This window comes from Torulaspora delbrueckii, chromosome 1 (genome assembly GCF_000243375.1).
Source record: "Torulaspora delbrueckii CBS 1146 chromosome 1, complete genome".
NCBI lineage: Eukaryota > Fungi > Ascomycota > Saccharomycetes > Saccharomycetales > Saccharomycetaceae > Torulaspora > Torulaspora delbrueckii.
Genome location: NC_016501.1, coordinates 718214 through 731978, shown reverse-complemented (window position 1 = coordinate 731978; position 13765 = coordinate 718214). Strand labels below are relative to the sequence as shown.

Sequence of the window (13765 nt, the reverse complement as noted above, 5' to 3'; positions counted from 1 at the left end):
ATTTTATAGGTCTTGTTATATGGTTCTATGCTCGATAATACTTTGTTTGAGCTTCTATAGTGGATTAACTGCTATAAACCCCCAAGAATCGAGTTTAACCTTTGGTCTTCCTGAAGGTGTAGATTACTGTAGCACAATTTCAATGTGATTTGCGTATTCTTGAATGCTTTATTACTGTCTATTGATCTTTAGACTTGATGGACGACATTGATAGGATCGGCTATGATTAATGAATGACTTGGTTTATAAGCCATAGAGCAGTTTAACGAGAATTGCTTCTCTAAGACGTAGTTTTGTTTAATTAGGCAATCAGAACATTTCTTATTGAAAGCATTTCTGTTTATCTATTTTAGATCGATCTTCATTTGTAAATCGTCAAACCTATTGATAACAAGACTGATAGCATTAATATGGAAACTGTCGTCCAACAGACCGATTACGATGCTCTATCGTGCAGGATGTCCGCTATTGCGAAGGGCTATTTGCCCTCACCGTCGTTACAGGTAGACCGGTGCAATTACCACCAGTATAAAGAGTTTCATATGGAGTACTTGAGAGCTTTGAAAAGTGTTAGCATGCGGATCTATTCTATAGTTAATAGAGTTGTTAAGACCTCATTCCCAGTAATGAATTATGGGACGTACCTTAGGACTGTATCCATTGATGTGGCTCTCAATGACTATTTGACTAGTCTTGGTAAGGACAAGAAAGTACAAGTGATTAACTTGGGTTGCGGTTCAGATCTGAGAATGATACCGTTGCTTCAAAATTTCCCCACGTTGACTTATATCGATGTTGATTATGACAGTTCTATTAGTGTCAAGAGTAAAGTACTTTGGAACAGTGAAGCCTTAAAGAACCTTCTTGACTTGCAACGTGATGAAAGCACCGGAGAAGTGTTTGCAGAGAGATACAAACTAGCTTCGAGCGACCTGAATCGTCTAGAGGAGACTATGCAGCGATTGCATGACTTAACTGAGAAGGATTGTACAACAATTATCATAACGGAATGTCTTCTCTGTTATATGAGGCAGGAAGAATCTCAAAAGCTCATAGGGAGCATAGTGAGTTATTACCAGTCAGGTACGTGGATAGCATATGATCCTATTGGCGGTTCTGAGCCCAACGACCGATTTGGTCGTGTTATGCAAGCAAATTTACGAGAATCAAGAAATTTGGAAATGCCCACTTTAATGATATACAACTCTAAGGAAAAATATGCCTCTAGATTTCCAACCACAGATGCCTCTGTCACTGACATGTGGGAAATTTTCTCGAATCGCATCTCTGCTGATGAGAACAAGAGGCTCAGATCCCTACAGTTCCTCGATGAAATCGAAGAATTGAAAGTCATGCAGAAGCACTATGTCTTATCGACCGCTTCATGGCAAAAATAGAGTCTTCTACCTAAACATCCACCCATTTCCTTCCCCTTGGGTACGCCACTGAGCTGCCGGAAGTGTATCCGATTGTAATTGGTACAATCGCCATGCTTCCCTTATGTGCTCTGGTAGAATCGGACTATTAGCATATTTTTCTACGCTCACATCTATTGTGTTAAACTCTTTAACAAGTTTATTATACTGGTTGATCAAACCCAATCGGATTTCAGGCGAATTTTTCTCGCTCTTCAGTAGCTTGTTACCTTGCTCCACTAGTACCATTTGATCCTCTTCATCATCGAAATACAAATCGCTCTCTGTTTCGTCTACACTATCCTCGTGATCGTCATTACTACCTTCTACGAATTTTGTCAGCTTCTTGAGGTATTTCTTTAGTCTTTTGGCCACCGATTTACGACGATCGAACTCAATCATCATCCTCCCATCCAACCATTTTTGTCTTACATCCAGAGCCAATTCTATAATTTCTCCTGCATACAGTTTACCAATAGCTTGCAGAAAGACACGAATGTTCTCCGTAACACTTTGATTTATCACCATTCCCGCAATCTTCTTCACTTGGGTCTTATTCAAAGAAGTCCGATGGAAGACTTCAAATCTATTAGTCTGCTGCTCATCCAAATTTGTAACCAAGAGCTTGAATTGCTCATCTTGACTTATTTCACGAGGACGTGGAACTTTTTGCAAGGCCTCTTCGTAGAAATCCCTTGGAAAGCATATATTTCGTGGTACATGGTTGATCTCATCCTCACTTGGGCTGTGGTCTTCCGCTGAGCTATCCATCGGAAGGTTATTATTCTCTTTCGTCTTTCTCAGAAAATCCTGCATGTAGGAATTCATAGTGCCACCGGTTCTCATACTCTTTAGCTTCCAGGATACGTATTCCTGATCTTCGCTGACAACTTGATCGATCATCTGCTTCGTGGAGAGATAATTCGCATTCGTAAGCAAAGGTGGGTAGTTAACCGTGGGAATCAAATCTAGCGGACCTTCATTCTCAGACATTTTGTTTAATAGTTACACGTCCCTCGACAGAGGTCAGCCTGGCTCATCTTTCAAAGATAATCAGCCTTTAATTTCATCATTTTTCAATGCGCGAAAGCGATTAAAAAGGTAATATATAATATCGAAAATGCTTTAAACCTTCCAATTAAAAACGTATATGCCATGCTACCCTATCACGCCAGTAATGAGCTTAATCTTCGAGTTGATCATTGCCATCTTGCTTTATAACTTCCTTCTCCTGTTTCTCGCTGGTGTCTTCGACAGGCTTTTCTTTTAAGAGTTTAATAAAACCGAAAAAGATGACAACCGATGTGGGACCAAGTAAGGGCAGATAGACGGCAATTCTGTGCTCCTGTGGGAAGAAATTTTGTTGAACCATTTCTCCGTGGAAGAAAGCAGTCTCTGAAGATTTAACGAGTTTGTTGCTCAGTGACAGGGCTTCATTCCAGACAAGATCTCCGCCTAGGTTTGGATCGTTCAACATATCTATAATTTTTAGTCTCAAATCCAAAGCCTCAGTAGCATTTTTGAGAACATCCTGGGGGATCGACATTTGCTGAAACGATTGGGTTAATTTAACTAGAGACCACAAAGTTTCCTCTGCCTTGTTGATATTTCTTAGTATTGTTAACCGCTTGAATGAATCTATGGTAACGAAAGGGGATGAGAGGTCCTGGGACCCCTTGGTGAGTCCCAATAATTGAAAGACATCAGTTGCAAATTGGTACATGATGGGAGTCAAGTAGGATTCCTTTAACAGAGCATTCGGTGGCAGTGGGTTTCTATTGATGATGATATTCCCCCATTGTGGTACAATAAAACTTTGCCAATCATCACTGATTCTCGAGCTGTTTGAAGTGCTATTTATAAATTTGAAACCAGACGGAGTAGTGATGTTGCTTGGAAAAACTATGGCCAAATTCAAGGCTCCAGAATCGGAGAGGTAATTCATTGAGGACAGCTCAGACAAATCGACCGTATGAGATAGTTCCTGAGAAGTAACTGAGTCATGATCTTTCAACATGTGTAAATTCAAGTCATTGAAATAGACGATATTTGTATCAACGGTGAAATTGACCAGTGGTGCCATAAATTCCCTGAAAGGTGTGAAATAACGTTGTAAAGTAGACTCAATTTCCCATGCCACTGGTAGTCCATCCCCACTCAACAGGGATATACTCAGATGCATATTTGGATTGTAAGTGATAACCATACTATCCCCATGTGTCGATAGATCAGAACCTAGCTGATTGTACTCAAGGGCAAAAGTATGCTCGACCAACGATTGTGCAACGTAAAACGGAATATCGTTATTCACCATGGCCTCGTCATTGTAGAAAACCGTAGTCTCCTTGGCATCATATGCTACCGAGTATCCAACGAAATCATCCAATACCAGGGAGACTACATGGTACTCATTGTCACTGTACTTGATTTCGGTCGCATTCAAACTTTCATACGCCAACACTTGCAACGACCACCCAACGTACTGTTTCTTTGAGTTCAACAGATGATTTACTTGGATTTGCACAGCATTATGAATATCAGGAAAGCGGTAAGTGTCAGACTTGATATAAACAGGTATCACCAGGTGCACGTCCTGAAACTTATTCTCATGCAAGGACTTGATATACTCTACCGGCAGAGGAGCTCTATAAATATTGGTCAATTTATACCACAGCGGCACTCCCAACAGGAAATAACATGCCAGAAAGCACAGTCCGACGTATTTTCGAAGATTACCGTCCCACATTCGACACTGATCTCAGCAACCGCCACTTCACCGTTCGCCAGCTAATCCACACGACACTGGATAAGTTCAAATGAGATACAATGGCGACTGATTGAAATAAAAACGGTCAAGAATGGTACTGCTACATCAGTTTGATTACTGATTTATTATTAATTGAAGTGATCAGAAAGACCTATTGTCTCTTTGGACGAGGCCGAAGCTACAAGATGCAGTATTGAAGCTATAATTGGGCCTCCAGGATGCCTTTAAGACGTTTTCACAGGTTTATTATGACCCAGAGGGCAACTCCAAGCCTTTGTTGGTGTAACTAATAGCTTCTTTCGCTTTGGTGAGGCCTTTAGCTTTTAGTGTAAAAACCAATAAGCTCTGAAAAATTAAGCGATGAGATACCTCGAATGAAAAATTCCAACTTAGCTTTGAGATCTAATTTGGGATATTTGTTGGGAATGGCTGAACTGAAGGAAGAAGAGTACGTTCATAAGGTTTACAATGAAATAGCGGGCCATTTTTCAGAGACTAGGTACAAACCTTGGCCCATAGTCACGAAATTTCTGCTCGGTCAAGCTGTGGGGAGTATTGGTATAGACGTTGGTTGTGGTAATGGGAAGTATTTGAACGTAAATCCGAATGTTTTTATCATTGGATCAGATCGTTCTTCAGGGCTTATACAGTGTGCGAATGAGATTGATCCTGGCCATAACGTGTTGGTCGCCGATGGAATGCAACTGCCGCACAGAAACAATACCTTTGATTTTGCAATCTCCATAGCAGTGGTACATCATTGGACCACAAGAGAGAGAAGAATTGCCGCCATTGGTCATATTTTGAGTAAATTGAAAGCTGGCGGAGAGGCACTGATATACTGTTGGGCATTAGAACAAGGTAATTCCCGGCGTGGGTACTGTGAAGGCATGGAGCAGGATGTTTTGGTGCCCTGGGTGCTACAGGCTAAAACCAAGAAGACACAGATGGAAGCTACCAAACAAGCAGTAGAGAAGCCCGATCTTAGAAAAGTTCCATTGAAAGAAAGGTGTGCATACATTGCCAATTGGAGGAAACAAGTAGAGGAAAAGAGGCTAAAAGACCTTCAAGAGATCAAGAATCGTCAGCAAAAAGATGAGAAGAATCAAACTAAGTACAGATTTTACCATTTGTACCGAGAAGGTGAACTAGAAGAAGACTGCGAAAGCGCAGGAGGATCTTTGGTCTCTGGTGGCTACGAAAAGGACAATTGGTACGTAGTGGTGAAGAAACCAGAGGTCTAGACGGTGAGGTTGAGCGCATATAGGCTTTATATAGAAAATCATGTGATCTTTTTTCAATTACTTACTAGTCGTTTAAGTATGACACTACTCATTGAAAAGCACAGCTATTTACAGATTGTAGCCTACAGCTGGTTTGGAGTAATTTATAGACTTTGAGGATGCCAATCATTGAGCACAATGGGCAGGTGTTCCACTTGTCCCATGAAGAACGGGAGAAGTTGGACGAATTTCGGGTCATTACAGACTTTCCACAGGATGACTTGCCCCTAATCATACGGTTGCTGCAGAACTACGGTTGGCATTTGGAAAGGGCATTGAGTTTTTATTTCGATGGGGATTGGAAAAGCTCAATAATTGCACAGGAACTACCTGCTATTCCAAATCGACCTCCAACCCCGGCAACTTTCCCTCCAATTCCTGAGAGGTCACCATTTATCGCATCCGATGCTCATCTGATACCGTCACTACGTGTGGTTAAACCTCTCCCATCGAACTTTCGAGAAGTCTTCTCCGTTGTGGGATTGAACAAGAATAATGGCGATGTATGGAATATGAACCCTCAACATAGTCCGTTGATTATAATTTTGATGTTCATTCCGAGATTACTGGTGAAATTGGGAGTCAGTGTCCTTTCACTCCTGTGGGGATTAATAACATTTGGATTCAACTCCCACCTTGATGAAAGGACAAATGTGCGTAAAGTACCTAGCAGACCAAAGGAGAAACAGCCGCCTTTCGATCAGTTGATATCACCTTTAATTGATGGGCAAGGTTTGGAACGATTGAATAAGCTTATGAGCACTCAGAGTTTCAATGAAGCGTTGAAGATTTGTCAGGACGAGTTCAAGTATCTGCTGATAGTCTTTATTGGCGATGTCTCAGATGAGGAGGATCCCGATGTGAATTCACAGAGGTTTATATCCAAGGTGCTATCAAACCCTACAGTGCTCTCGATGTTGGAAAGTTACAAGGACGAGTTGATCATTTATTTGGGTTCCGTTCACGAGTTAGAGACATGGTTAGTCGCACAAGATCTTAGGATCAAATATGTACCGGAATGTTTGTTAGTTGGAAATGTCCTCAATTCTAAAGGATCTGTCAATGGTGTTACAAGACTCTCTGTTTTATCCAAGCTAAGAATCAGTTCTGCCAAGAAATTTGAGAATTCATTGAAAGTAACAATTGAAAAGTTTCAACCAGAGTTAGTAGTCAGTAGGACGGAGCAAGCAGAAATTCTACTTGCAAGGGAAATTAAGAAACTACAAGACGATGCATATCAAAACTCTTTGGAGCAGGATCGGGTCAAAGCGGAAGAGCGCAAGATGAAGGAGGAGGAAGCATTACTAGAGCTAAACAATAAAACACAACGGGAAAAGGATAAAAAGATAAAGGAAACTGTAAAACATCTTCAATGGCTTCGTTCATGCGCTGATTTTATGAAGAAGGAGCCTGCAACCTCGGGCGTCGGTACCGTGGCTACCCTTCAAATCAGGACATCTAAAGGATTACGACTTGTCAAAGAGTTCAGCAGCACAACAAGTTTACACAGCCTGTATGTCAAAATTGGTTGCCATTTATATCTGGATACCAACAGCAAAGATCAGGAGGAGTTGTCGAAAATAATTGCTGATAAGCTTCAGTCCCTCGCAGAAGATGATTCAGTCCTATGTTTCAAGGACAGAGAAGTACTGAAAGACGAGTTAAAGGCTGAAAACTTGACCAAAGCTATCGAGCTGGAGTTGAAGAAGTGGAAAGATGAAATGTCGTCCGATTTGGAATTCGATTTTGAGTTGGTGTCGCCTTTTCCCAGAGAAAAGATTCCAGTTGACAAAGAAATGACAGTGAAAGAAGTTACGCAGTTATGGCCCAAAGGTAGTTTATTGGTTGAGGAACTTGTGGAAGATGACGAGGACGATGAGGATGATGATGAAGATGATGAAGACGAAGAGAGCATGGAGAGTGGCAGTGAATAGAGGTTCATTCGAACTTATCAGGCCGCTTTTTGCGCATTCATTTGAACTTTGGTCTATAACTTTAGTATATTGAAATAACTGATAAAATGTCAGAAAGGTTATCACATATGTGATAAATGCTAAATTAAAGATGCAGAATATGATACAAAAAACTGTTACAACGACTTCATGACCGTGGCAATCAAAAGCAGAAAACGCAGAAAGGTCTATCAATGCAAGAAAAAAATTGGTTGTTCAGAACTGGTTTGCCACTGGTAATGATGAAGGGAGTGCATTCAAGGACAATTTCGTTAATTCTGTTCCGAAGTATGCTTCCTTATGATTGTGATTCCTAAGTTTGGACAGTTTATTTATGATTGGAACGCTTTGAATACATCACACTAGGATGGGGGAGATAAGTAAAAATAAAATCCACTATAAAATAAAATTGACTTTTCATGTTTGATCTTCATTCGATATTGATACATCCATGACATTGGAAAAGAAATTGTTTCAACAGAACAATTATTCTTGGTTACACTTATTGTCTGGTTGGAGACCTTTCACGTGGAGGAGCGTCTCTGGTTCTGTAGGAATCTCTTGGAGCACCATAGTCGCCCCTTGGAGCACCATAATCACCTCTTGGACCACCGTAGCCACCTCTTGGGCCACCAAAGCCACCTCTTGGACCACCAAAGCCACCTCTTGGACCACCATAGTCACCTCTTGGGGCGCCGTAACCACCTCTTGGAGCACCAAAACCGCCTCTAGGACCGTTAAAGCCACCTCTTGGGCCACCGAAGCCACCTCTTGGGCCACCAAAGCCACCTCTTGGGCCACCAAAGCCGCCTCTTGGGCCACCGAATCCGCCTCTTGGGCCACCGAGCCGCCTCTTGGACCACCGAAGCCGCCTCTGAAGCCACCGCCAAAGCCGCCTCTGAAACCGCCACGACCTCTGAAACCGCCTCTGTTAGATCTTCTAATTGGTGGCGGGTTGTCATCTCTTTCAACACTGATCACAGAACCCCGGAACTCAATGTTATTGAGCTTTTCCAAGGCGTCCTCCAAAACTTCATCAGTTGGGAACTCCAAGGCACCGGTCCCGTCAAAATCTCTGGTGTTGACACTCGAGAAAGTAGTTTCTAGGTTGTTTTCACGAGCCAAATCCTTCAGTTCTTGCCACGAACAACCTTCAGGTAGATTTCTGAGGACAATACGGTATCTCTTTGGTGGCAGTTTAGAGAACATAACTTCTAAAGGCTGGTTGGCAAAAGTCTTACCGTTCACCTCTTCAATGGCTCTAGAAGCAGAATCGGCTTCTTCGAATTCAACGAATGCAAATCCGTTTAGAATCTTAACTTCTTTCATAGGACCAAATGGAGTGAAAATCTCATTAAGCTCGGATTCCTGTACATCGAATGGGAATGGTCTCACAAACAACCTAGTAGTAGATAACTCACCTTCAGGTTGTGGAGGAGGAGGATAATAAGGCTGAGGGCCAGGATGATGATGATGGTGTTCTTCCATCATACCGTGATCCTCATGGTGTGGACGATGACGTTGTTCCAAATCTTCTCCTTCATGAGTAGGAGGAGGCATGTTTTCCTCTGGCTGTTTTTGCTCTTCCTCAGCTGGTGGTTGCTGTTCGATATCTATATCGCCCGAAGAAGTAGGAACTGGTGCTTCTGGGTATTCTTCAGCCGGAGGCTGTTGCTCGTAGGATTCAGACATCTCAAGGTACTGAATTAGGCTTCTTTAACTCTTCGGAACGTAATCGAAAGTAGTTTAAAGTTCTTCAAAGTTATTTATTTTGCCACCCAGGTGAAAAAATGTTTAATATGTGAAAATCGTTGGCTGTGATGGTAAAACCTCGTACTGAGGGAAGAGGGTCAATCAATGACTAGAAGAGGTCACTAACAAGCTCATTAGCACTTCTGAAATAGTCCATTGGGAACGCTAGTTGAGACGATGTTGCGATTTAAAAGGTACGCTACGACCTATGCGCAGAGACAGGTGTTGCGAAAGTACCCCGTTGGGGCATCGATTCATGGTTATGACATAGAGCGAGTTATGCCAGTCCCTGAGCTAAAACTGACTGCTGTTCACCTGATCCATGGACATACGGGCGCTGAGCATTTGCACATTGATCGTGATGACAGAAATAATGTTTTTAGTATTGGATTCAAGACTAATCCTCCAGATTGCACCGGTGTACCGCATATTTTGGAGCATACTACGTTATGTGGTTCCTACAAATACCCTGTGCGTGATCCTTTCTTCAAGATGTTAAATAGATCATTGGCTAATTTCATGAATGCGATGACTGGTCCAGATTATACTTTCTTTCCCTTCTCTACAACGAATAAGACCGATTTTGCAAATTTGAGAAGCGTTTATTTGAGTTCTACATTGAATCCTCTGTTGAAACCTGAGGATTTTTACCAGGAAGGCTGGAGACTAGAACATATGAATGTGGAGGACCAAAATAGTGATATTGTGTTCAAGGGTGTTGTGTATAATGAGATGAAGGGACAAGTGTCGAATGCCAATTATTACTTCTGGATTAAGTTCCAAGAATCTATTTATCCATCGTTGAACAATTCTGGTGGTGATCCACAGTATATCACGGACCTTCATTATAATGAGCTTGTGGATTTCCACCAAACAAACTACCATCCTTCTAACGCCAAAACTTTTACTTATGGGGACTTGCCTTTGGAAGATACTTTGAAGACTTTGAGTAAAGAATTTGCAGGATATGGGAAGAGAAAGAGTTCCAAAAAGGCACTCTTTCCCATTGAGATGAACCAGGATGTGGAAGTGAATGTCAAGGGTCAAGTTGACCCTATGTTACCTTCTGACAAGCAGTTGAAAACTTCTATGACCTGGTTATGTGGATCTCCACAGGACATGTACGAGAGTTTTTTGCTCAAGGTATTGGGAAGTATATTGATGGATGGTCACTCTTCTATTGTTTACCAAAAGTTGGTTGAATCGGGAATTGGTCTTGATTTGTCAGTCAACGCTGGTGTCGATTCATCGACTTCGGTCAATTTCTTGACCATCGGGTTACAAGGTGTGTCTGACTTGTCAAAATTCAGAGAAACAGTCAATGAGATTTTCAAGGAAGTGCTTGCAAAACCATTTGATCGTCAAAAGATTGAAGCTATTATCCAGCAGTTGGAGTTGAGTAAGAAAGATCACAAATCTGATTTTGGGTTGCAACTTCTGTATTCCGTTTTGCCCGGCTGGACAAACAAGGTGGATCCTTTCGACGGATTGCAATTTGATGAGACATTACAAAGGTTCCGCGAGGATTTAGAGGGAAAGGGTGACGCTCTATTCAAAGATCTGATCAGCAAGTATATCATCGACAAACCATGTTTTAAATATTCAATGCAAGGTTCTGAGGATTTTTCAACTGTTTTGGAAGAGGAGGAAAAGACTCGCCTGAATAAAAAACTACACCAACTGAACGAGAGTGATAAAGATGTCATCTACAAACGTGGTCTTCTACTACAAGAGAAGCAAAACTCTGTAGAAGATTTATCTTGCCTACCTAGTTTGAAGATAAGTGACATACCACGTACCGGTTCTAACTACAAAGTCAACGGACAAAACACCAGCACTATGAGTCGCATCACCGATACTAATGGGATTACATATATTAGGGCAAAGAGAAAGTTAAGTGAGGCCATCCCATTGGATTTGTATCCTTACTTGCCATTGTTCGCTGATTCTTTGACAAGCTTGGGTACTTCAACACAGGATTATAGTGAGATTGAGGATGCTATGAAACTACACACCGGTGGCATCTCCACCCACATTGACGTTTCTTCTGACCCGCTGACTTTGGAACCACACTTGTATTTCAGATTCGATGGGTGGTCTCTAAACTCAAAGACAGATCATATTTTTAGCATTTGGAAAAAATTGTTAGTGGAGACCGATTTCCGCAAACATAGCGAGAAGCTTAAGGTTCTAATCAGATCGCTTGCTTCTTCCAACACGTCTGCCGTCGCAGAGTCAGGACATACTTTTGCGCGAGACTACGCTGCTGCTCATTACAGCAACAGTAAGGCCATCAGTGAAAGCCTAAATGGTGTTCAACAATTACAATTAATTACAAAATTGGCTAATTCAATGGATGACGAAGAGGCTTTCCAAACCAACCTAGTGGACAAATTGATCGAATTAAAGGAGCGGATTATTGGATCTCAAGATCTTCAGTTCTTCATTACCACAGATTCTCAACCACTTGCTGATGAGGTCAAGTCGCAAATCTCTCGATTTGTTCAAGAGATGCCTCAAAGAACCACAAAGGGAGGCCTCGATGTATCGAAGTTCCCCCTATTACCACTGTCAGAGACCAATACTCTCATTGATTTTCCATTTCAAGTTCATTATGCCGGTAAGTCACTTCCAGGTGTTCCATATACCCATCCGGATGGCGCTCCTTTACAAGTGTTAGCCAACATCTTGACATTCAAGTACTTGCACCGTGAGGTGAGAGAGAAAGGTGGGGCCTATGGCGGTGGGGCTGGTTACAGTGCGCTAGACGGTCTCTTCAATTTCTTCTCCTACAGAGACCCACATCCACTACAATCTCTGCAAACCTTTGACAAGAGCGGTTCATACGTTCTGAACAACGCCAGATGGGGCAAGGGAGAACTTGACGAGGCAAAGATGACTATTTTCCAACAAGTCGACGCACCAATTAGCAGGAAGAGTGAAGGTGTCACCCATTTCTACTCAGGTGTTACTGACGAAATGAGACAAAAGAGGAGAGAGCAACTCCTTGATGTATCGCTATCAGATGTCCATAGAGTTACAGAGAAATATTTGCTCGATCAAACGGGCGCCAATGCAGTGATTGGACCGGTGATTGAGGGCAAGACAATACCACCAAAATGGCAAATCAAGAGCCTATAACCTGTATAAATTTCAAGATCAATAACACGCTGTAAATATGTATATTAATCCACTACTTTCTTTCGATTTGGCAATGATTTTTCGCCTGGAATTTTTCGAGGTGACACGCGTTAAACTTGAAATTTCAAAAGTCGTCGAACTTAAGAGTAACTTCTGATCAGAGACCTAAGAAAGGCCTTTGCAAGCTCTTTGGATCTCAATCAGCCACTAGGAAGTATAGTCGGGATGCAGGTATCTTACTGGAAATTTTTTTTGGTCGTTTTTGCTGTGCTATCAAGCACTGTTTCCGCGCTTCACTTTGACATTGCAGCTACGACTAAACCCGAACCATTTTGTGTTCGTGATTTTGTGAGTGAGGGCCAATTAGTGGTTATAGATATTACGACTAGTGGCTCCTCCAATGACGGTCAGACTTTGAACCTGTATGTGCGTGATTCGCTAGGAAATGAGTACCGTAGAAAGAAGGACCTTGTGGGCGAAGCTCGTATCGCGTTTACTGCCCCCTCAACTACTTCATTCGACGTCTGCTTGGAGAATATTGCTTCATACTCTGGTAGATCCATGAGCAGAGCCGTGGAGCTGGATATCGAGAGTGGATCGCAGGCCCGTGACTGGAACATGATCAGTGCTAGCGAGAAGCTGAACTCTGTGGAAGTGGAACTACGTAGAATTGAAGAATTGGCTGACGAGATCGTCGATGAATTGACTTATTTGAAGAACAGGGAGGAAAGACTAAGAGATACAAATGAATCTACTAACAGAAGAGTGAGAAACTTCTCGATCCTAGTCATCTTGGTTCTGATTGGTCTAGGTGCATGGCAGATTAATTACTTGAAGAACTACTTCAAGTCCAAGCATATCATCTAAGAAACCGTGTTTAAAATCTTAAATATCCCAATTTACCCATTACATATGCAAAGTCCAGATACGTCATATAGACCCTCTTACCGCTCGTAGCACAACTAATCATCTCTACGATCCCACTGGCTCGATCTATGCCGACAAAATTCGAAACCTTTTGCAAGTCCTTTATACTCAAAACATGGTCCCTCAACTTAACGTTGGGGAAACTCTGATCTCTGCCACTGGCTTGAACCAACAGCCCCCACATTTCATCAATAATCTGTTCATTATCCATGAACACCAGTAAATGATAGGTACATCGCAGCAACCGTTCAAAATCCACCACGTCTGTTCCCTCCACAGTCAAATCACTCTTTCCGACCATCTTATAAAGTTCTCTGGGTAATTGTAAACTCTCAAAGTAATTCCTAAGATCCTCACTTCTCATATCTCGTTCCAGATTGTACGTCGCATAAGCACCCAGTATTTCATCCTCAATATCCTGTGGAACTGGAGCCTTTAGAAATGACTCGACTTTCTTATAGTTCAATTCCATTTGCCACCACTCTAGACCATCCTAAGCAGCGCCAGTGACTACTAATGAACCTTCAA

The 13765-nt window shown here is 42.0% G+C and overlaps 9 protein-coding genes across 9 annotated transcripts; 5 read left to right on the top strand and 4 right to left on the bottom strand.

Moving 5' to 3' along the window:
• Positions 1–410: 410 nt before the first annotated feature.
• Positions 411–1397, top strand: PPM1 (leucine carboxy methyltransferase; the record flags this gene model as incomplete). The annotated part of the gene is made up of 1 exon (XM_003678905.1): positions 411–1397. One exon carries the CDS (start codon positions 411–413, stop codon positions 1395–1397), a length of 987 nt encoding a protein of 328 aa, XP_003678953.1.
• A 6-nt stretch (positions 1398–1403) lies between these two features.
• TAF11 (TATA-binding protein-associated factor TAF11) lies at positions 1404–2408 on the bottom strand (the record flags this gene model as incomplete). Its single annotated transcript, XM_003678904.1, has 1 exon — positions 1404–2408. The coding sequence occupies one exon, from the start codon at positions 2406–2408 to the stop codon at positions 1404–1406; it is 1005 nt and encodes a 334-aa protein (XP_003678952.1).
• Positions 2409–2598: 190 nt separating this feature from the next.
• On the bottom strand, positions 2599–4161 carry GPI17 (GPI-anchor transamidase GPI17; the record flags this gene model as incomplete). Its single annotated transcript, XM_003678903.1, has 1 exon — positions 2599–4161. The coding sequence occupies one exon, from the start codon at positions 4159–4161 to the stop codon at positions 2599–2601; it is 1563 nt and encodes a 520-aa protein (XP_003678951.1).
• Positions 4162–4607: 446 nt separating this feature from the next.
• On the top strand, positions 4608–5426 carry TRM9 (tRNA (carboxymethyluridine(34)-5-O)-methyltransferase; the record flags this gene model as incomplete). The annotated part of the gene is made up of 1 exon (XM_003678902.1): positions 4608–5426. The coding sequence occupies one exon, from the start codon at positions 4608–4610 to the stop codon at positions 5424–5426; it is 819 nt and encodes a 272-aa protein (XP_003678950.1).
• Positions 5427–5584: 158 nt separating this feature from the next.
• On the top strand, positions 5585–7399 carry UBX2 (Ubx2p; the record flags this gene model as incomplete). The annotated part of the gene is made up of 1 exon (XM_003678901.1): positions 5585–7399. The coding sequence occupies one exon, from the start codon at positions 5585–5587 to the stop codon at positions 7397–7399; it is 1815 nt and encodes a 604-aa protein (XP_003678949.1).
• A 504-nt stretch (positions 7400–7903) lies between these two features.
• NPL3 (mRNA-binding protein NPL3) lies at positions 7904–9109 on the bottom strand (the record flags this gene model as incomplete). The annotated part of the gene is made up of 1 exon (XM_003678900.1): positions 7904–9109. One exon carries the CDS (start codon positions 9107–9109, stop codon positions 7904–7906), a length of 1206 nt encoding a protein of 401 aa, XP_003678948.1.
• Positions 9110–9346: 237 nt separating this feature from the next.
• Positions 9347–12310, top strand: CYM1 (pitrilysin family metalloprotease; the record flags this gene model as incomplete). The annotated part of the gene is made up of 1 exon (XM_003678899.1): positions 9347–12310. The coding sequence occupies one exon, from the start codon at positions 9347–9349 to the stop codon at positions 12308–12310; it is 2964 nt and encodes a 987-aa protein (XP_003678947.1).
• Positions 12311–12535: 225 nt separating this feature from the next.
• On the top strand, positions 12536–13177 carry ERV25 (Erv25p; the record flags this gene model as incomplete). Its single annotated transcript, XM_003678898.1, has 1 exon — positions 12536–13177. One exon carries the CDS (start codon positions 12536–12538, stop codon positions 13175–13177), a length of 642 nt encoding a protein of 213 aa, XP_003678946.1.
• Positions 13178–13187: 10 nt separating this feature from the next.
• On the bottom strand, positions 13188–13709 carry RAD33 (Rad33p; the record flags this gene model as incomplete). The annotated part of the gene is made up of 1 exon (XM_003678897.1): positions 13188–13709. The coding sequence occupies one exon, from the start codon at positions 13707–13709 to the stop codon at positions 13188–13190; it is 522 nt and encodes a 173-aa protein (XP_003678945.1).
• Positions 13710–13765: the final 56 nt, after the last annotated feature.